Consider the following 22,736-nt stretch of genomic DNA (forward strand, 5'->3'; position numbering starts at 1 on the left):
GACAGTGTGTGTGGGTGTTTTTAAAATGGGCTGACAGTGATCTATAGACCATGTGAGCCGGAATTCCTTTATCAATACCATGCAATTCTATACCTGAAGACTAATTTAAAGACAGGAGGACTCTATGTACATATTTAAATTCATCAGGGACCCTTAAACATCTTTGCAGTATCACAAATCACTTAGCTCTCAGTGACAAACCCATGAGAAGGCTGACATTTTCATACAGAAACAGCTGGGTGTGTTTATAGCTGGAGTGTGATATGCCCTAGTTGCCCTCTGGGATTCTTACATTACCAGATGAAAAATGTGTACCTTTTTGATAATCAGGTACACAGAAAGCAATAAAAAGCCTTTTATATCCATTAATTCCTTCTTAATTTAATCTCCATGCCCAATCCATTTGCAAAATGCTCCAGGCTATCCACTAGATACCTGTTTGCACACTGACAAGGGGTGAAACTAAATTCTCCTGGGTTAACTACCACCCTTTTAATCAGAAACCTTAAGACGGTGACTAAACAAGTATAATGTTCCAGTGTGTCAATGGGGTTCACATTTTAGGAAGACAAGAAATGTGCAACAATCCAATTTTTAATGGGATACTTATCTTTTTTTATTCATCAAAGCTCCCATGAATTTAGCAAAATACTATTGCTGCCCATCTGACAATGTATTGTTGTTTATTGGTGATTTTGTTATTGTGAAAGCATTTGATGAAATCCAGTAAGAGAAAAACATCACCTTACCATTCAGTGCTCAGTTTTCTTGCTTTCAACAATTGACGTTCAATCCAGTTGGGCTTCTGCTGCTCAATGCTCTGTATGACCTTTCGGATCATTCGATTAGGGATACTTGTCTGGTCTCCCATGATGCTCTCCAAACACATACAAATTAAACCCAGTTTTTCTTTACTCCATCTGTCAAGGGAGGCACCTGTTAAAAGTTCCACAGTGTTTCCGTCCTCAAATATCCGACATATAATTACAATCAAGTTCCAGACAAGCAGGCCAGCTTTCTTCAATTCAACAAAGTTTTTTGACATTTTTCTCTCAGACAGAAAAAAGAAGTATTTAATTGGGGGAGGCAAACATGCAATCACCGTAGGTAACTTGCTGATTACAATAGATACTGCCTGAGCAGCAAGCCTTGTGAAGCCTGGGGAAGAAAAGAAAAGGTATGATTAATATTAGCATTTGCGTTCAATCATTGCATGGTTTTGTGTTGTATAAAGATGTCTAATTTTTGTGGAGAAAATTGGCAAGAAGATCAAGTGCTTGACATATTCCAACAGAACTCTAACCGGGGTCTCCGGCAGTACTACCTAAAATTCCCCCAAATCACAAATCCGGGTTTTTTTTCTCTCATAAATGAAGATTAGAAAATTTAGACTCATAATTTGTATTCTTTCAAGACTGCAGCTTTCCAGGACCCATGTGGCCTCCTAATTAACAAATGCAAAGGTTCCCAGCTGGGCAACTTTGTAGGCTTTGATACTTCTGACTCCCCCTTAAGCCCTTCTCCCTTGGAATCCATGACAGAATCATTCCAGCTCTCCTCAGGACTGGTTTCTCTCCTTTCAGTTCTCAACCCAAATGTTACCTCCTCAGAGAGCCTTGCCTCACCATCTTATCTCATCATCCTCTCAGTTCATTTACACCCTTCCATCACAGCCCCAAGACCCTCTCTTTAAGGGATCCCCATTTTGTTGCCTTTATTATAGCACTCCCCATCATCTAATAATTATGTCCTTTTCCTGCACACTGTATGTCACCCTCTTCTAAACTATAAGCTCTTAGAAGGCATTCTCATATCCCTAGCACTTAGTACCTCATATATGATAGTTGTCAATAAATATTGGTTGAATGAATGAGTCAGTAAATTGTTTCCTGCTTACCTCTATCTCTCCTCTTTGCTTCTTTGTGTCCTATGCTATTTCCACTTTCTACTAACACCTCTTAGATGTAGATTTTTGCTAAGACGTCCTTAGCCTTTTGGCTGATGATTCTACATGTTCTCCCTTGTTTGGTGCTATTTCACATTTATGATCTCATTTAATGCAACAGCCTTAGGAGATTATTCAAATATGTGTTGGACCTAGTTTTTACACACTTACAAAGACTGTGCCAATTAATTTTATTTATGTATTTATTTATTTATTTGAGACGGAGTCTCGCTCTGTCACCCAGGCTGGAGTGCAGTGGCCGGATCTCAGCTCACTGCAAGCTCTACCTCCCGGGTTTACGCCATTCTCCTGCCTCAGCCTCCCGAGTAGCTGGGACTACAGGTGCCAGCCACCTCGCCTGGTTAGCTTTTTTTGTATTTTTTAGTAGAGTCGGGGTTTCGCCATGTTAGCCAGGATGGTCTCGAACTCCTGACCTCGTGATCCGCCCGTCTTGGCCTCCCAAAGTGCTGGGATTACAGGCTTGAGCCACTGCGCCCGGCCTGTGCCAATTAATTTTTAAATGATTCTTAGGTTGTCATGAATTGCAGAGGAGTCACTAGATTAGACATATTTTCCAAGAAAAATGTATTAATTCTTCTTCTCTATATCAGGGTTTCTCAACTTCAGCACTATTGCCATTTTGGACTGGATGATCCTTTGTTGTGAGGAGCTGTTCTATGTTCTGTAGGGTGTTCAGCTGCATCTCTGGCCTCCACCCACTAGATGTCAGTAGCATCCCCCTCAGTGGTGACAACCAAAAATGTCCTCAGGCTATATGATTCCAGAATGTTAAGTCTTGGCCTTTCTCCAGAGTTGTAGTCCTGTAACTCCAGCTTTCTGTTAAGCATTCCACTTCTGTGTCCTCATTACCGTCAACTCAATATAACTAAAACCAAATTCATTGTCTTCCAAACTAGCTTGGCCCTTCTCCCTCCCTTCCACCCTTTCCTCCTTTCTTCCTTCATTCCTTCCTTCCTCTCTCCCTCCCTCCCTTCTTCCTCACTACTCTCCTTCCTCACCTCCTCCCTCCCATTCTTCCTTCCTGTTAAATATTCCTCTTGATCCTTCATACCTAATCAGTGATCAGCATTGATATATAGTTCTGTCCCTTTATCTCTGCCATCCGGTTTCTCATTGCTGGGGCCAACTGAGGTTACTGACCTACCTCAAGCCCTTCTTCACACATGGTACCTTGACTATAGAAGTATTCTCCTAACTCATCTCCCTTCTCCAGGCTATGTCCAGCCCTTCTCCTGCACCGTAAAACTGAATTCATCCCTATGAACTGTATTATCCAATTTCCCTGCTGTGATAATTTTAGCTACTTACCACTGTTACAAGATCAATCTCTTGGGCCTTGCTGTGAAAACACTCCACAGTCTAGCCTCAGCCTGTTTCTGTGATCCTTCTCTTTAAGACCTTTAACATGCTTTATCCTCTTTGCTTTTAGGCTTCTGAGTACATCATTACTCTCAATGGAATGCCCTCTGTCTTCAGGGTTCACAAATAATCTTCAACCCTTAGTTCAAAGTCCTCTCCCTTCTTGTGAATTTATTTGAATATATTCTATATATGACCATTTTGGTAATTAGGTCCATAATTGGCTATGTTATTTTTGCATTGTCATCTATTTTATTTATATTATGTTATTTATATATTCATGAGTTGTCTTTACAGCTAGCCTATAAACTCCAGAGCATGGGAAACAAAGCTCTTAGCTCCTTGATTATCCCACAAAGCCAGAGAGTGTTTTAATCCACTATGTACATAATGGAATTTGAACATTAAAACTGAATGAGAAGCCAAAAGAAAGTAGCTCTGAGTTCTTTTGTAAAACATTCTTTACTGTTTTTGCTGAACAAAAATAACAGAACAATGTGAACATTTTCTGAAGATATGTGTAACATTTCAAAAGTCACTCTGTTCCAAAAAAGTACAAAGCTCTTGGAAAATATGTCTAATCTAGTGACTCCTCTGCAATCCATGACAACTTAAGAATCATTTTAAAAATTAATTGGAGCAGTCTTTATAAGTTTGTAAAAACTAGGTCCAACACATATTTGAATAATCTCCTAAGGCTCTTGCATTAAATAAGATCATTAATGTGAAAGCACCTAGCTCAGCACCTGATAAAAATAGTTGCTCAATAAATATTTCCTTTTTATTCAAATTAATGTGTTTAGGTGAGGCTTAAAATATAGACAAAGCAAATCTTCCTTAGTGTTCTTAAATTATTTGAAATGTCTCATTGTTTTTTATGTGTTTGTGTCTCATAGTCCCTATTCTGCTGTCAGGTCTTTGACTTGAAAGATTGTATCTTGTATTCCCTCTGTCTTAAAGAGGGTTTGACTACAGATACTTAGTAAATATTTGACAAACTAAGTAGATATTAGGTAAGGATTACCAATTTTCTTCTTCACAGCTACACTCCACTGATATTTTATAAACTCTGAGGACTACGGGTACCCAAATCCCCAGCTATTTCTTTAATGCTTAAGGCAAATTTCAATCAGAACCTTTAGGCTGATGACAAATTAATAAATCCATTCTACCAATCTCTAGGGCTCTGAGTCTATGATGATGTCAACAACATACCAGGGAAGGATCTTTTAAGACTGCTACACACTTGTCTTTCTGTCTTTATTTAAATAAGTTGAATTCTGTCTAAGCCGTATATATGTAACATATTGTGTCATCCAACTTTAGAGCTGACAAATTATGAAGAAAATCTATGTCTTAGGATGAATGCAATATATGTTTATTGATGTATTTGTCATTTCTTCTTTTCTGTAAGGTACTACCATAATAATATACTTGTGGTTGATAAAACATGCAAAAAGGAAATTTACAATAAATGAGGTAAAGAAAATAATGTCAAAATTAATTTTTAAAATTGTATTTATTAACGGTAAAAAAGATCAGTAACAATTTGTTGAATGAGGATAATGTACTTTTTTTATTATTTTTTAAATCTGGGCTTGACACTTCACAATACAGAGGTCAAGTTCTAAGTTCAGTTTGTTTCAAGATCAGGTTTTCATGGCTGTCATAGGTGAAAAGGCCACTACATGAACACATTTAGATCAACATGAAACCAGTATATCCTTAGCTGTGCCCACAAAATCATGTCATTTATTTTTCAGTGTTAACTACCAAATAGGTGAAGGCTATTGTTGAAATTTGACTAATAAGTATCCATCATCTGTGATGTCAATTTGTTGTTTTTGCAAACAAATGGAAAAATATTTTATTTATATATTTTTTTATATTTTAAGTTCTAGGGTACGTGTGCACAACGTGCAGGTTTGTTACATATGTATACATGTGCCATGTTGGTGTGCTGCACCCATCAACTCGTCAGCACCCATCAACTTGTCATTTACATCAGTTATAACTCCCAATGCCATTCCTCACCCCTCACTGCTCCCTATAATAGGCCCCAGTGTGTGATGTTCCCCTTCCCATGTCCAAGTGATCTCATTGTTCAATTCCCACCTATGAGCGAGAACATGCGGTGTTTGGTTTTCTGTTCTTGCGAAAGTTTGCTGAGAACGATGGTTTCCAGCTGAACCCATGTTCCTACAAAGGACATGAACTCATCCTTTTTTATGGCTGCATAGTATTCCATGGTGTATAAGTGCCACATTTTCTTAATCCAGTCTGTCACTGATGGATATTTGGGTTGATTCCAAATCTTTGCTATTGTGAATAGTGCCGCAATAAACATATGTGTGCATGTGTCTTTATAGCAGCATGATTTATAATCCTTTGGGTACATTACTGGGTATATACCCAAATGGTATTTCATATGGTATTTCTAGTTCTAGATCCTTAAGGAATTGCCATACTGTTTTCCACAATGGTTGAACTAGTTTACAATCCCACCAACAGTGTAAAAGTGTTCCTATTTCTCCACATCCTCTCCAGCACCTGTTGTTTCCTGACTTTTTAATGACTGCCATTCTAACTGGTGTGAGATGGTATCTCATTGTGGTTTTGATTTGCATTTCTCTGATGGCCAGTGATGAGAAAAGCATTCAAGAATCACTGAAACTCTCCATTTGCAATATTTTATATCATGTTAGAAAATCCTATTTCTAAATTCTTAAGCAAAAAGAGATGATATTTTTGTAGATAACACTGGTTCTTATGAAACAAATAGGCCTGGTTTTTATACACTATACTAATGACTTCTTATAGCACTTTGTGTATTTCTGCCATCAATTTCTTTCTCAACATGCTGTTTCTGCATGTGACCAATGGCATGGACACATTTTCCTACATGCTGCTTGCTACTTCTGTTTCCTCTCTCTAAAATTCGTTGTTTCCATTAAGACAATTACTCCAAAAGTTTTACCATAAGGGATTATTTTCATTAAAAAAGTAATTTACTGAGAAAATATCTTCTCAGGTATATCTTTCATTTAATTTTTGTCAAAGAAACAAAACAAAACAACTAGTTATTTGTGTATTTGTTCTTTGAAACATAATGAAACAAATATCTAAAAGCAGAGCTGTGTCAGAACCATCCTAACTTCCATCCAACTTTCCAGTAAATCTACACTGTAATCTTTATTGTAATATTTATTTCTTTAAATCTTCAGTGTTTTTTAATGTCACAGTATTTGCTGATAAAGAAATAAAGAAATGAATTTGAGTTTGTCACCATAGTGTTTTCCATGTTCTGTCATTTTTACTGTGTCAAGGACAAATATTCCCTAAGCTAATGACTATTTGTCTTTTAGTAAGTTAGATTTTTTAAAAGACCTTTAAACATTTATAATTACTTAGACAAATTTTGTAAGAACTGTGATTATATATCACTAAATTAAAACATGGTTGAAAAAAGTTACAGAAGTTTATCTTCATGTTTTGGATACTTAGTGTAGAAATCTTTTGTTTATCAAGATGACTCCAAACTAGCTAATATCTCAAGGTTCAATACTGGCTTAGGAGGGATTCACATCTAACAAAATATATGGGAAGCCACATTTCAAATCATTTCCCCACAATTCTTTTTTTTTTTTGCCAAATGTGATCAAATCATCATTGTTTTGTAATATAGCTGTGAAGAGCTCATATTAAGAATAGAAACAAGTGGGAGCTTTTTCACTTTGTCATTGTTTGCTCTTGATTGCATTCCCAGCACTAGTTTTAAACTGCAGTTCACTTACTGGTTTATAGGAATATGTTAAAGTCACTTGTATGTATTATGAGGATTAATTTTGTTACAACCAGAGTCTGTAATACAAAGGACAACTCTAATTCATTACCGTGTGCTGAAAGCTAAAGGAGGAATAAGGTCACCCTGCCTATGGCCTCTCCCCAAGAGCATGGCAACCCTGCTCTTCCCTCAAGCTTCCTCACATTTTTTTTTTTTTTATTATTATACTTTAAGTTCTAGGGTACATGCGCACAACGTGCAGGTTTGTTACATATGTATATTTGTGCCATGTTGGTGTGCTGCACCCATCGATTCGTCAGCACCCATCAACTCATCATTTACATCAGGTATAACTCCCAATGCCATCCCTACCCCCTACCCCCTCCCCATAATAGGCCCCAGTGTGTGATGTTCCCCTTCCAGTGTCCAAGTGATCTCATTGTTCAATTCCCATCTATGAGTGAGAACATGAGGGGTTTGTCCTCAACACACACTGGCTCACCCACAGATCAACAAAGATCTCCAGTGACAACCCCAAGTGAGATTTTAGTGAAGTTTAATTTCTTTCTCTCTTCTCATACACCACAAAAACTGTACATCTCTTATTTGTACCCATTTTGAAACAGTTATACTAGTCTTCTGGCACCAAGAGGAGATACTGCACTTAGGTTTATCTCTGATCTGAAACACAGTGCCTGGTATATGGTAGTCTCTCACTTAGTAAATTTCTACTGAATGAATAATGAAATCAATAAATGACTTAACGTCCAGCATGTACACATTCTCTATCTTATATTCTGTAGTGAAAACAAAATTTAAGAAGTACAAATCTAAAAGTCCCTGTAGCATTTCAGAGGGAAGTAAAGAAGAACAATGGCATTCTCCTATTGTCACATCCTGTTAGAATGCAAAAAATGGTTTGTAAAGTCACTTTCTTTCATATATTCATGGGATCTGACTTCCCTTCATGGTTGTCTTTATGTTGTACTTTTACTCGGAATGAGCATTTTATGAAAAATGTTATTTAGTAAGGAAAACTTTAACAATTGGTATCTATAAGTAAGCAGTTTTTGGAATAAGAGGCTCTTTGTAATGGTATGGAGGAATTCCAAAGTGCTTAGAAAAAGCAAAATTGTTCATGAATAGAACAACTCGAAAGCCCCAAGCAAAATAGTGCTACTCATATGGCATGATATGTTAACTATAAATCATGCCTACTGAATTGCTCGAAATGTATGAAATACCCAAAAGCTAGAACAAAGGAGAGATGGCAACAACTCTTAGAAAAGAAAGAACTTAAGTAATGAAAAGGTGACATTTTCCAATTTCAATTAAATGGCTTTACTAGATTCAAAGGGAGTTTAATAAGGCTTGGACAGAATTAAAGCATTACTATGAAAGGTCACAGATAGATAATTGATTAGAGTTTGTAATATAAGGTCACATTATTTAGGATCTCCATGGAGAAGAATGAAAGAAAGGCTAGTCCCTTGAACTGACTTTAGTGAGTTCAGCTGGAGTATTTTATTGTTGAAAGTTTCCTTAGAGAAAAAATATTTTCACTAACTCTAAGGAAACTTTCTCTAGTTTCCTAGTTTTCTAGTTTCTCTAGAAAAACTAGAGAAAGTTTCCTTAGAGTTAGTGAAAATATTCTTCTTAAAGGATGAATATGAAAGAAAAAAGTTTTATTTTAAATAATCAAAAGAAGATTCACGAATACAGGTACTTAATATACATACAAAGAAATCTTGTGAAATTCTGCAAAAGTGGAAAGATCTAGATAGGGAGAAACTATTTAAGAAGAGAGGACTTGACTAATAAACGAATAATGTAGGTAACTGATGGTTCTTAAGTACACTTGGTGGATGCGCTGTTCTGAATAGGAACAACGCACTCAATTTAGAACCAGAAGCACTGGGGGAAAAATACGCTGTCAGAAAAATACATGTACTTACCAAACTGGGTGCTATTTTTGACCTAAAAGCTACATATGTAGGTGTTTTAGCAGGAGAAAAGAAGGTAATAATTAGTGTTTGCAGAGAAAAAACTTAAAGGAAAAAATAATTAAATGGAATATCAGAGCAATCTTCTCTAGAGTATGGATTTTAAGTTACTCAACAAATTTTAAGAAAATTAGTCAAAATCATGTGACTAATCTGTGAATATTAGCCTGAACACAAAACATCACAGAAAATCCTGAACTGGTAATTAAATAAAGAAGATGACCATTTGAATAATTTTCCATTCTAGTTTCCTTGATCATGTGACTCATAGTAAAAATAAAAATAAGGTTCCCAAATATGCTTAATGGAAGGAAGATTAATATAGTACATAATTCTTACAACTTTTAGAATATTACTTGATTGCATATCCTAGAAAATTGCTTCTTCAGGTGTATTTTCTTAAAGAGAAACAAGTATACTTACTTTTGCTTGATTCTTTCCTTTTAGTTTCTATTGGACTATAATTCCATTCCTTTGGCATGCTCTCAAGCAAACAATCAGGAACAATGTGCTTGTTTAGGTTTGTCTCACAGTTTCTCCTAGAGCTTATCACAGATACTATCTGCTGTACAGTGTCCTTGACGGCATCGGTCAGTGCCAGTCTCAAGCATCGAATGACCTCTAGCTCATACTCCACGCACGTTGAAACTTTAAAATCAGATGGCATATTATGGTTAGCAGAACCTAGCAAATCATTTGTGCCTTGCTCAACTAGAATTCAGTTTCATAATAATCTAGTTTAAAGCTATAGGAAAGGAGAGCTGCTTTTAACCAAGAAATCATATGATTGATAACCACTCCATAAAACATTTTTTAAAAAATATTCTTCTTGTTTGTAATAAAAGGAATGGCAATTAAGATAACAGTATATAATATTTACTGGTACTTTTGGACTCTTCTGGTGAGAACATAAATTGTATGACCTTCCCTGATGACAACTTGGCTGACAATAATGTCAAAGCTTCAACATTTTACTTATCAGTTGACTCACATATTCCTTTCTGTAGGACTTTTCCTAAGAAATTTATTATAAATATGCAAAGGATATAGAAAAAATTAAAATCAATCAAAATATCCAATAATAGGTGATTTGTTTAATTAGCTCTGGTATTTCTGTCTATACAATAAAGCCAAATATTGTGTAGTAAAAATAAAGTAGGTTAGAAAAGAGTATGATATCCTATTTTTATTAAAAATATATATCTCCACACATATATAAAATAATTAAAAGATGTACTCTATAATGTTAATGGTGATTATCAATGATGGATGGAATTTCAGGTATATATTTTTCTTCCTTTTTTCTTCTTTCCTTCCTTCCTTCTTTCTTTACAAATGGTCAATCAATTCCGTGTTAGAATCTTACCAAAAGTTTCCTTATCAGCAAAATGTTAGCGCCAGTCCCTAGATTGCCAAGACACATAGCATAGGAAGAATAGAGTAATAGCCCTAAAACCCAGCTGCTAAAAACCCAAAATATTAATTCTTCATTATCAGCATAAATGAGAGAAGCAAGGGAAAGGATTATTTAAAATGATAATAATTTTTATTAATGATTTTTATTATTGTAGTTTATTTCCACTTTTTATATTAAATTAACAAATGAAAACAAAGAAACATAAAATTCAGGTTAGAATCATATAACTTAAAGAATACCTGCTTCAGGCCGGGCGCGGTGGCTCAAGCCTGTAATCCCAGCACTTTGGGAGGCCGAGACGGGCGGATCACGAGGTCAGGAGATTGAGACCATCCTGGCTAACACGGTGAAACCCCGTCTCTACTAAAAAATACAAAAAAAAACTAGCCGGGCGAGGTGGCGGGCGCCTGTAGTCCCAGCTACTCGGGAGGCTGAGGCAGGAGAATGGCGTAAACCCGGGAGGCGGAGCTTGCAGCTTGCAGTGAGCTGAGATCCGGCCACTGCACTCCAGCCTGGGCGACAGAGCGAAACTCCGTCTCAAAAAAAAAAAAAAGAATACCTGCTTCGTTATCTAATTAATTTTCAAGTGTTTCAAATCACCATTAAAAATATAGACACTTTAGGAGGGGCCTTGGTGTCCTCATTTATAAAATGGTGAGGGGAGAGGGCGACAAGGGCTAGACAAGATGATATTTATGGTCTTTGTCAGTTTTCACCTTCCATGACTCTATTTAAGACTCCTAAGAAGAAAATAACAAATATGTCACAGCTGAGCACACACACAGTTGAAAAGAACTGTGACTCTACTTCCTTTTACAACACAGTAATCAGGAGGCCTTAGAAAGGGCTGAATGAGGGTCCTAAATTGAGAATGTGCTTGAGGCCATGAGCAGCAATCCTAAGAATGATTTAAACCAGTTTTTGTATGTTCACTAAGCTACTAATTGCTTACCAATTTTTATCAGTATAATCTTTTATATTTTGGTAATAATAGATGTGGCAAGATTTCCAAAAAGAAACTTCATTACTTTTATGTTAAAATTTCTATAATTTAGAAGAATCAGAACAAAGGTAATTTAGTGGGAGTTCTTCAGGCTACTGTTAAGAAAGATGTTATATGCAATAAAGAATAACCTAATGTGGTTTTATAAAAGCAATGGAAATTACATCTGAATATGTTTCTAAGTAAAAAGGTTTGGTTTAAATAATTATTCTATTAATATATTTACCAACCAGAAGTCATTGAAAATAAGGTCTCCAGATAAATTATAAGTAACTGGGGAGTCAAAAGTAACAAAACATCATTGAAAATCTTCTGCAAATACATTAGCATACTTTACTGCTTTAGAAAATTAGTTTCTTTGATGCTTTATAACTTTAGGTGGAGCATCTAAATTTAGAAATGTAAAAATTTAGACAAGCTCCAGTCTGATTTTCTCACTTTTTGAAAATAAGGACACTGATAAATCAGATGGGAAGTGATAGACCAGACAGTAAGTAGCAAGGCAAGGATGTATTCTCTAGTTAGCCAGTTCAAGCAGTGGTATACACAGGACTAGACGGATGGCTTGGAGCAATCCACAATCTCTAAGTACATACCATACCCAGCCACTCCTACTAAATGTAGCATCTAAGTCAGCAGCCAAGCTTCTGACTCCCTTTTCTACTTTTACTGCTGTTATTTATTTATTTATTTGTTTGTTTATTTATTTATTTATTTGAGACGGAGCCTTGCTCTGTCAACAGGCTGGAGTTCAGCGGCAAATCTTGGCTCACTGCAACCTCTGCCTCCCGCGTTCAAGTGATTTTCCTGCCTCAGCCTCCTGAGTAGCTGGGATTACAGGCATGTGCCGCCATACCTGGCTAATTTTTGTATTTTTGGTAGAGATGTTGTTTCACCTTGTTGGCCAGGATGGTCTCAATCACCTGACCTTGTGATCCCCACACCCGGGTCTCCCAAAATGCTGGGATTACGGGTGTGAGCCACTGCGCCCGGCCTACCGCTGTATTTAAACAGTCCTCTACAAAAGTGCTAGGGTGCTTTAACCTGCCCTATTCTTATCTGAGACCAATTCTCCATCTTCTGTAATTACACTGCAACGCCCTAGAATTAGAGAAAATTTTACATATATCTAGAATTGTCCGCAGTCGATTTAGTAATATATGAATTCCCCAGTATCTCTGGCTTTAGATCCAAATTTCTTAAAATTTTAGAATTAGAAAGCCATTAATTTTAATGAAGGCATTGGCCTCCTCAGGCGTGCTTTAAAAATAGACAAGTGTGGAGAAGCACTTCCAGAATGATGGTGTGAAGACCTGGGAAAGTCTGCATCTCCATTAAAGCTATCAGAACACCGGCGAAAATTGTGAAAATTAACTTTTGAGAACTCTGGAAATTAACCACAGGCTTGCAACAATCCAAGGCGTATTTATTCAAGAAAATCACCTGAATCTTGGTAAAAACAATGAGCTTTGTGGCATTTTAACCTGCTCTATTCCCAGCTCCCATTCCTCAGCAAGTTCTACTATGGCCTTGAAAATGAGCAGCCTTTAAGCCATGGTAGTTATAAAAGCCTAGCAGCCACTGGAAGAGACAGAATGTGTTTTGACCTATCCACAATGTCCCAGTCTCCCAGATTGTCACTATTTGTCTTGTCTGGAATCTCCCTGGAAGAGCGCTGTCCACAATGCATATCCTTATTCAAACTAACTCAGTGACTGAAAATGTCCTATCCCCAGGATATTTCGTCAAAACAGTCAGCAGCAATGGTTTAACTCTGTGGCTGCCTGATGTAGTAATACTGGTTGTGGCAAACAAGAAGCTAATACAAAAAGGAAACGAAAAACTGATAAATGAAATGTACATAGTGGGGAGAAATTTTGAATATCTCTGTCATACTCCTGGGGATCAAGAAAGACACAGACATGTACAGGACTGTGCACATACCCAAGAAAGCCCTGAGAAAGCCCTAATCTCTCACCTCTGACTAATCTGGAGGCTCTGTGCAAGCAGGATGTAAAGACTAAGGAAGAGTTGCAAACTGTGTGTGTGTTCGGACATGCCTTCAATTCTCTGGCAGTTTACAACAATTCTACTCCTAGGTATATATCCAAAAGAAGATTTTTTAAACATTCACACAAAAACTTGTACACTATGTTCATACCAGCATTATTAATAACAGCTAAAAAGTGGAAATAACACAAATTCCCATCAACTGATGAATCAATAAGCAAAATGTATATTTCCATATAATGGATTATTATTTAACAATAAAAAGAAATGGAGTTCTGATGCATGCTACAACATGGATTAACCTTGAAAATATTATACTAAGTGAAAGAAATCAGACACAAAATGTACATACTGTATGATTCCATTTATACAGAAGGTCCAGAAAAGGCAAACTATAGAGACAGAAAGTAGATTAGTGGTTGTCAGGAACTGGGGAGGAACTGTTAATGGGTACAGGGTTTCTTTTTGAGGTGATTAAAATGGTCTAAAATTAAATGGTGCTGATGGCTGCACAGTTCTGTAAATCTACTAAAAACCACTGAACTGTGATATGTTTACACTTTAAAAGGGTGAAATTTATGGTATATAAATTATATCTCAATACATTTGCTATAAAAATGCAATTGCCTCTAAAAGGACACACACAAACATTTGTCATTGATATCATAATGTGATTTAATTAGAGCAGGGGTCAGAAGACTTTTTCTGTAAGTAGCCACATAATAAATATTTTAAGCTGTAAGACAGATGATCTTTGTTGCAACTACTCATCTTTACTGTGGAAGCACAAAAGTATCCACAAATAATATGTAAGTAAATAAACATGGCAATTTCCAATAAAACTTTATTAAAATGGTAGGTTGGATTTGGTCCAAAGGCAATGGTTTACCAACTTCCAGTTTTAACATAAACATGGCAATTTCCAATAAAACTTTATTAAAATGGTGGGTTGGGTTTGGTCCAAAGGCAATGGTTTGCCAACTTCTAGTTTGACTGGTTTAAAGGTTTTCCTTTGGTACTAGATGGGAACAGGACACCAAGAGCTTTTGATAGTGAGAAGAAAGGGAGAGATAATTTTGGAGTATAAATTCCAGCGGGGAAAAGGCAGGACTGGGTAGGATTTCCAACACAGAGTTTTTGTGCAATCAGAGTGAATATTTTTTTAAATTTTATTTTATTTTATTTATTTTTGAGACAGAGTCTCTCTCTTGCCCAGGCTGGAGTGCAATGGTGCAATCTTGGCTCACTGCAACTTCTGCCTCCTGGGTTCAAGCAATTCTCCTGCCTCAGCCTCCCAAGTAGCTGGGATTACAGGCACCCACCACCACACCCAGCTATTGTTTTTTTTTTTTTTTTTTTGAGACGGAGTCTCGCTCTGTTGCCCAGGCTGGAGTGCAGTGGTGCAATCTCGGCTCACTGCAAGCTCCACCTCCCAGGTTCATGCCATTCTCCTGCCTCAGCCTCCCGAGTAGCTGGGACTACAAGTGCCCGCCACCACACCTGGCTAATTTTTTGTATTTTTAGTAGAGACAGGGTTTCACCTTGTTAGCCAGGGTGGCCTCAATCTCCTGACCTCGTGATCCGCCCACCTCGGCCTCCCAAAGTGCTGGGATTACAGGTGGAGCCACTGTGCCTGGCCACCTAGCTAATTTGTGTGTGTGTGTGTGTGTGTGTGTGTGTGTGTGTGTATTTTTAGTAGAGATGGGGTTTCACCATGTTGGCCAGACTGGTCTTGAACTCCTGACCTCAGGTGATCTGCCCGCCTGAGCCTCCCAAAGTGTTGGGATCACAGGCGTGAGCCACCACACCCGGCCCAGAGTGAATCTTGTGCTGGGAAAGAACTACAGGAAGAAAAGAGGCACAAACAGGAATTCAATGTAAAACATTTTTCACCATAGAGCACTGCATTAACGTATAGAAGAAGAGAAGAATGTACACTATGAAAATACCTTAAAACTATTTAAAAAATCAATTTCTGGTGTGAATTTTTCTTGTAATTTGTTCATTTCTTTTTAAAGCACAATTGCACAAAATAATTATGAATGGCTGAGATAATTTGGTTACTTAGCATAGCAAATATCATATAACATGTTCAATTGTTCCTGAAAGTAGCTATATAGCAAATAAGTTATTCTCAAATGAACTAGATTCATGGTATGAATGTATTAGTGGCCAAGAAAATGATATTATGAATTAAGTGAAAAATAGTACACTGAGAGTCCTTCATTTTTAGGGATGTTATTTAGGAAATCAGTGTTTTCAGTCAATAGTCAGCTGATAAAGCCAATTCCAAATATTTTATTATGTGTCTAGTGGGCCTGCTACCTGAGATAATCATAACTTATTTTTAAAAATGATTATAACTTTGAAGAAGAACTTTTATTTTAGTCATGATAAAATAACTAGTCCCAGACTCACCCTCCTGCCATGAAAGCTAGAAAACAGGGAAATATATGCAAAATAACTATTTTCATATATTAGACAACAGGAAACACTGTAATTGCCTTTAAAAGAAAACAAATTAAAGTCTGAATGTGCTTTCAGTATCCCAGTTCAGGGAGCAGCAAGTCAAGCAAACCATGAAAGTCTCACTGAGAAGAAGAGACAGAGGAGGATGAGGCAGCTGGAATTTTCTGAGAAAAGTACCAAAGGGATGGATCTACATAGGGAAAGAGCTCCAGAAATCTGCATAAGGTTTCCTTTCAGTCTTACACAGAATACTAGGCTGGCAGTGGGAAGGCTGACTCTAAGAAGCCAAGCGAAAAACAACTACTGGGAAACTGTTAGGTGAACAATCCTCAGAGTTCATACAAGATTGGCAAAGTCTTGAGTTCAGACCAGAGTGGCAAGATGTCACTGCGTATCTGACATTCAAAGGACACCCAAAAAGGTAATGTTTTAGTAAATGGGCTAAACCAGGCCTAGAATAAAGACTACTTTAGATCTGCCCTAATAAAGCTTGAAAACAACTAACTCTGAAGATGATCAAGGTGATACACAAGTAACACAATACAACAAAATCTGTAATGGAAGAAAACAAAATCTAGAGACTCAACAACATAATACTGATAATGTCTGGCATTCAATAAAAAATTACCAGGCATGGAAAAAAATATGATCCATAATCAAGAGAAGACTAAGTCAATAGAAATATATCCAGAAATGAAAGAGATGATGGAATGAGCAAACAAGGTTTTAAAGGTTTTAAAACAGACATCATGTATGTATAAGAATATTTAAATGAGAAGGTATATACAAAATATAAAAAGAAACTGTATAGACTTGCTAGAAGTTAAAGATACTGGAATAAAAATTCACCATATAGTCTTAATAGTACTTTAGACACTGCAGAAAAAAAAAAAAATCACTGAACTTGAAGATACAATAAAAAGTAACCAAACAAAAGAACAGAGAGAAAGAAGGTTAAAAAACAAAAATAATACAAAAAAACAAGGAAGAACAATACAGCCTCAGTGACCTGTGGGACAATGCCAAGAGGTGTAACATACACGAAATGAAGTCCCAGAAAAAGTGGCAGGGAGTGAAGTGGGGCTGGCAAAAGACAAAACATTCCAAGAAAGAATGGCTGAAAAGTTTTCAAATTTGATAAAAATCAAACATCTCAGTTCCAGGCAGCTCAATAAACCCTAGGCAGAAAAAATACAAAGAAAACAAAAACAAGGCACATCATAATTAAATTGCTGAAAAGCAGTAACAAAGAGAAAAGTCCTTATCAACTATAAAAGAAGACATATTACATAAAAGGAAACAGATACTGCAAATATTTCCACTGATTTATTGTCAGAAATAATGCAAGCCAGAAGATAATTAAATGAACACCTTTACAGTGCTAAAGGAAAAATGAAAAAGAACAACAACAAAAAAATCTGAACCTCGAATTTCATATCTACGGAAAAATATTTCAAACATGAAGGCAAAATACTTTTTGTCATGCAATCAAAAGCTAAAATAAATTAATGCCAGAAGATTTGTAATACAAGAAATGTTAAAGGAAGTACTTCGGGTAGAACGAAAATGGTACCTATTGGAAACTCAGATCTACACAAAGAAAGGTATGGAAATGATAAATATATGGACAAATATAAAATACATTTTCCTATTTTTAAATTTCTTTAAAATATAATATTTGGAGCAAAAATAAAACAATAAATTGTAGGGTTTATAATATTTGTAGAAATAAAATGTACAACAATAGAATAACGGATAGGGAGGAAGTAAATGGAAATATAGCATTATAAGGTTCTTATATTAGATGCAAAGTAGTATAATGTTATTAAAAAGTAAATTTTGATGGGTTAAAGATACATATTGTAAACCCTGTAGCAATTACTAAAGTAAATAAAGAAGCCATTAGAAAAGGTAATATGGAATACTGACAAATACTCAACTAATCCAAACGAGGGCCAAAATAGAGGGAAAGTGAAGATTAGATAGAACAACAAATAGAAAGCAAGTAACAATATAAATCTATAGTGCCATGTATCAAAATAGAGAGTCCAGAAATAGATGCATCTGTTTGATCACTTGGTCAATTTATTTCTGACAAAAGCATTGAAGTAATCCAATTTATAAAGAATAGCCTTTCGAAAAAACGGTTCTGGAAAAATTAGATAGCCATATGGAAAAATAAGAACCTCACCACTTATCTCACTATACACAAAAATCCATCATAGAACTAAACATGACTAAAACTATAAAATTGCCAAAAGAAATCATAGGAGAAATATTAGTAAAATTTAGACAATCCAGTTGTTCTTAGGACACAAAAAGCACTACGATTAAAATAACTGATAAAGTGGGCCAGGTGTGGTAGCTTACGCCTGTAATCCCAGCACTTTGGGAGGATGAGCAGGCAGATCATGAATTCAGGAGTTTGAGACCAGCCTGGCCAACATAGTGAAATTCTGTCTCTACTAAAAATACAAGAATTAGCCAAGTGTGGTGGCACACGCCTGTAGTCCCAGCTACTTGGGAGGCTGAGGCAGTAGAATCACTTGAACCTGGGAGGTGGAGGCTGCAGCAAGCCGAGATCGCCCTACTGCACACCACCCCAGGCAACAGTGTGAGACTTCATCTCAAAAAAAAAAAAATTAAAAAAAAAAAACGATAAACTGGATTCATCAGAATTATAAACTTCACTCCATCAAAAGACCTTGTTAACAAAATGAAAAAGTAAGCCACAGACAGGGAGGAAATTTTATCAATATATGTATAAAACAAAGCCTTTATGTGTAATATATATAAAGAACCCTTTACAACTCAGTAAGACAACCAATTAATAAATTGGACAAAAGTTTTGAGTAGATATTTTACAAAATAATATTTTCAAATGGTCACTAAGAACATGAAGAGGTGTTCAATGTCATTATTCATGAAGGAAATGTAAATTGAAGCTTCACGAGATAATACTACCTACCCCTTAGAATAACCAAAATCAAAAAGACAATCTCAAGTGTTGGCAAGAATATGGAGCAAACAAAATTTTCATATGTTATTGGCCAAAATGTAAAAAGATATGACTACTTTGTGAAACAGTTTAGTAGTTTCTTTTTTTCTTTCTTTTTTTTTTTTTTTTTTTTTTCCTTTTCTTTTTGAGATGGAGTCTCACTCTGTTGCCAGGCTGGAATGCAGTGGCACAATCTTGGCTCACTGCAACCTCCATCTCCTGGTTTCAAGTAATTCTCATGCCTCAGGCTCCTGAGTAGCTGGGATTACAGGCACACACCACCACACACAGCTAATTTTTGTATTTTTAGTAGAGACGGGGTTTCACCACGTTGGCCAGGATGGTCTCGATCTCCTGACCTGGTGATCCACCCACCTCGGCCTCCCAAAGTGCTGGGATTACAGGCGTGTGTCACCACACCTGGCCAGTAGTTTCTTATGAAGTTAAAAATGTACTTATCACATCACCTAGCATTTCCACTTCTAAATACTTACTGAAGAGAAATGAAAACATACATAGTTGACCCTTGAACAACATGGGTTTGAACTGCACAGGTCGACTTACATGCAGACTTTTTCCAATCAAATGCAGATTGAAAATACAATATTTGCAGGATGCAAAACCTGCCTACATGCGGGTTCTGTAGGGCTGACTGCAGGACTTGAGGATATGTTGAGTATATGGATTTTTTTTTTGAGACGAAATTTCACTCTTGTTGCCCAGGCTGGAGTACAATGGCGTCTCGGCTCACTGCAACCTCCGCCTCCCAGGTTCAAGCGATTCTCCTGCCTCAGCCTCCTGAGTAGCTGGGATTACAGGCACATGCCACCAAGCCCAACTAATTTTGTATTTTTAGTAGAAACAGGGTTTCTCCGTGTTGGTCAGGCTGGTCTCAAACTCTTGACCTTATATGATCCACCCACCTCGGCCTCCCAAAGTGTTGGTATTACAGGCATGAGCCACCACACTTGGCTGAGTATATGGATTTTTTAATAAGGGGAATGGTTCCTGGAATAAATTCCTCACATATACTGAGGGATATCTGTAGTCACACAAAGACATACAGTAGTATTCATAGCAGCTTTATTCATCGTAGCCAAAAACTAGAAATAATCAAAATGTCCATCCAACTGGCAAGTGGATTAAAAAAGTACTACTCAGTGAAACGCTGCTCAGCAATGAGCAGAAATAAACTAATGATAAAGCAGAATATAAAATTCTCAAAAACATTAAACTGAGCAAAAGAAGCTAGACACAAAAGAATACACAGATTTCTATTTATATGAGATTCCAGAATATCAAAAGTAAACTATCATGACAAAAAGCAGGTCAGTGTCTTCCTGGTGCTGAGACTTGAAAGGAGAATGGACGGCAAAGGGGGAATGAAAGAACCTTTGGAGATGACAGAAAATGTTCCATATCTTTATCATTGTGGCTGTCACACAGATTTATACATTGGTCATACTTACTGAACTCTTCACTTGAAATGAGTGAATTTTATTGTATTCAATCAATAAAATATTTTAAAACATTTTTAAGGTGAATTGCAAACAAACTGGTGACAAAAGGATCAGAATAAATGGTTAGTTACAACATAGAACAAAGACAGCCTTTCAATATGTGAAAACTTACATTTAAAATCTACCTATACTATGCTGCAGGTGTTTATGTAGGTAATAGAGACAATCACTGTGTCTGATAGAAGGTAAGGCACTGTAAATTAATTTTGGCAAAAGAAGGCAATACAGCATATATATACTCTCTAAACAACTCTTCTTAAAGGTCTTTATGAGGCTGAGGAGGAGTAGAAAACCAAAGTGGAAACTTTGGATCTCAACCTTTAATTGGGAAATTTTGCTAGGTTATTCAAAGTTTTTTTCCCAAAGTTGTGAGAAAGTTAAGAAAACTGATTCAGAAAACGAAAGTAAGCCCAATGCCATATCAAGGAGCCAAGTGAACAATACTTGTTGAATATATTACTATCATATTAGACGGGCATTTCTGACAGTATTTGCCTCATTTACAAGCCTGTTCTGACATTGTTTTAAAAACCAGTTGAGGTAATGTATGCTTTGATATTTTCATTTGTCTAACTGAATAATGCTTGATCTACTTTGAAGACACAGGTGTCCAATGATTGTTAGCCAATGTATTTATTATAGAGTGCAGTGGCCTTAGAAACACCCACATTAGGTCTCTGACTTAATTATTCTTTGTGTTTATAGCTTTTGTAGTAACCTTAAGTGGGTATTTTCCTTCTTGTCGTCCCTCCCTAGCTTACGTCCAGTCTAAGGAGTTATGTGTTAGATGGAATTCTAAGTATAAAATCAGATTGTATAATTCATTACTGAATTCATATGTTCATAAAAGTAGTGTCTCAAAAACTTTAGTCCAGTAGAAAAAAATGAGAAATAACATAGCCTAGGACAGGGTCCCCAACCCCCAGACTGCAGACCAGTACTGGTCTGTGACCTGTTAGGAACCAGGCCACACAGCAGGAGGTGAGCAGCAGGTGGGTGAGCATTACTGCTTGAGCTTCGCCTCCTGTCAAATCAGAAGTGTGTTAGATTCTCATAGGAGTACAAATCCTATTGTGAACTGCGCATGCGAGGGATCTAGGTTGTTTACTCCTCATGAGAATCTAACCAATGCCTGATGATCTGAGGTGGAACAGTTTCATCCTGAAACCATCCCCCTCCTGGTGGAAAAATTGTCTTCCACAAAACCGGTCCCTGGTGCCAAAGAGGTTGGGGACTGCTGGCTTAGGAGAGAGGAGATCTGGTTTCTTGTGCTAAGTCTGTACAACTTAATTGGTGGACAGTCTTAGGCAATTCTCTTAGTATTTCTGCTTTTTGTTTATTTACAATAAGATGAAGATACTGACCACTTCATCTTTGTCCTTTTACCCTAAAATGATAAGACTGTGATGTTTTATGGGTAAACTATGCTGAAATCATAGACAGTGATTTAGTATGAGGAAACTACAGCAGTGAAGTTTTAAAATAACGTACTTTAGTTAATCTGAGTAGATTAATTATATTTACTGAAGCATAGATCTATTAGTAATAAAATGTAAATATTGTGGGATTATGATTACATGTGTTAGCTGTATTTCTTGTAAACATGTTATGTTTTCAAATTAAACAAAAGTCATACTAAAAGGTTTAATTTTGTTATGAATTAGTACCTTCTGTTATCTTATTAGGGTTTTTAAAATAACCAAGATTGCTAACAAAAAAAAAAAAAAAGACCTTTCCAAAGACTTAAATGGGAGAGAAAAGAGAAAAGTTCAGACCCTCATGACCACTGCAGGTATGAAGTTTGAGACTATTTAATGTTTATGGAGCAACAACTTGTACAAAGGGTGAGACAGTTTTCACCCATTTGAAGTTCTGCCGCTTTGAGCTTTCACACATAATTCAGGCTCTATGAATATGTACAACGTCTGTTTCCTGAGACTTGTCTGACCATGTCAGGGAGGGTTTGCTCAATATGTAGATGGAGAGATGTCAAATTAGGAGCAAGAAACAGTTTTATTTTCCGCTAGCAGCACCAGAAATCCATTTATATCTTCTAGGTCATTTTCAGTACAGTTTTGTGCTGAGTGTCAAAGATGGTTCTGGAACCTAATAGTTGAAGGATAAATAGTGGCTGAAGCATGAGGGTCACTGGTTCTTTATAATCTTGTGAGAAAATCCAGCTCTTACTTCCCCAGAAACAACTAAAA

The 22,736-nt window shown here is 36.6% G+C and overlaps 1 protein-coding gene across 1 annotated transcript in view; it reads right to left on the minus strand.

Moving 5' to 3' along the window:
• The window catches only part of KIAA0825 (KIAA0825 ortholog), a 495,761-nt gene that overhangs the window by 266,235 nt on the left and 206,790 nt on the right, over positions 1-22,736 (minus strand). Inside the window, exons 18-19 of the mRNA XM_023212146.2 lie at positions 9,536-9,760; positions 750-1,158 (exon numbers count right to left, since the gene is read on the minus strand). Of these exons, the coding sequence (XP_023067914.2) occupies positions 750-1,158; positions 9,536-9,760 (634 nt within the window). The remainder of the gene's footprint in view (positions 1-749; positions 1,159-9,535; positions 9,761-22,736) is intronic.

This window comes from Piliocolobus tephrosceles, chromosome 4, assembly GCF_002776525.5.
Source record: "Piliocolobus tephrosceles isolate RC106 chromosome 4, ASM277652v3, whole genome shotgun sequence".
Lineage (NCBI taxonomy): Eukaryota > Metazoa > Chordata > Mammalia > Primates > Cercopithecidae > Piliocolobus > Piliocolobus tephrosceles.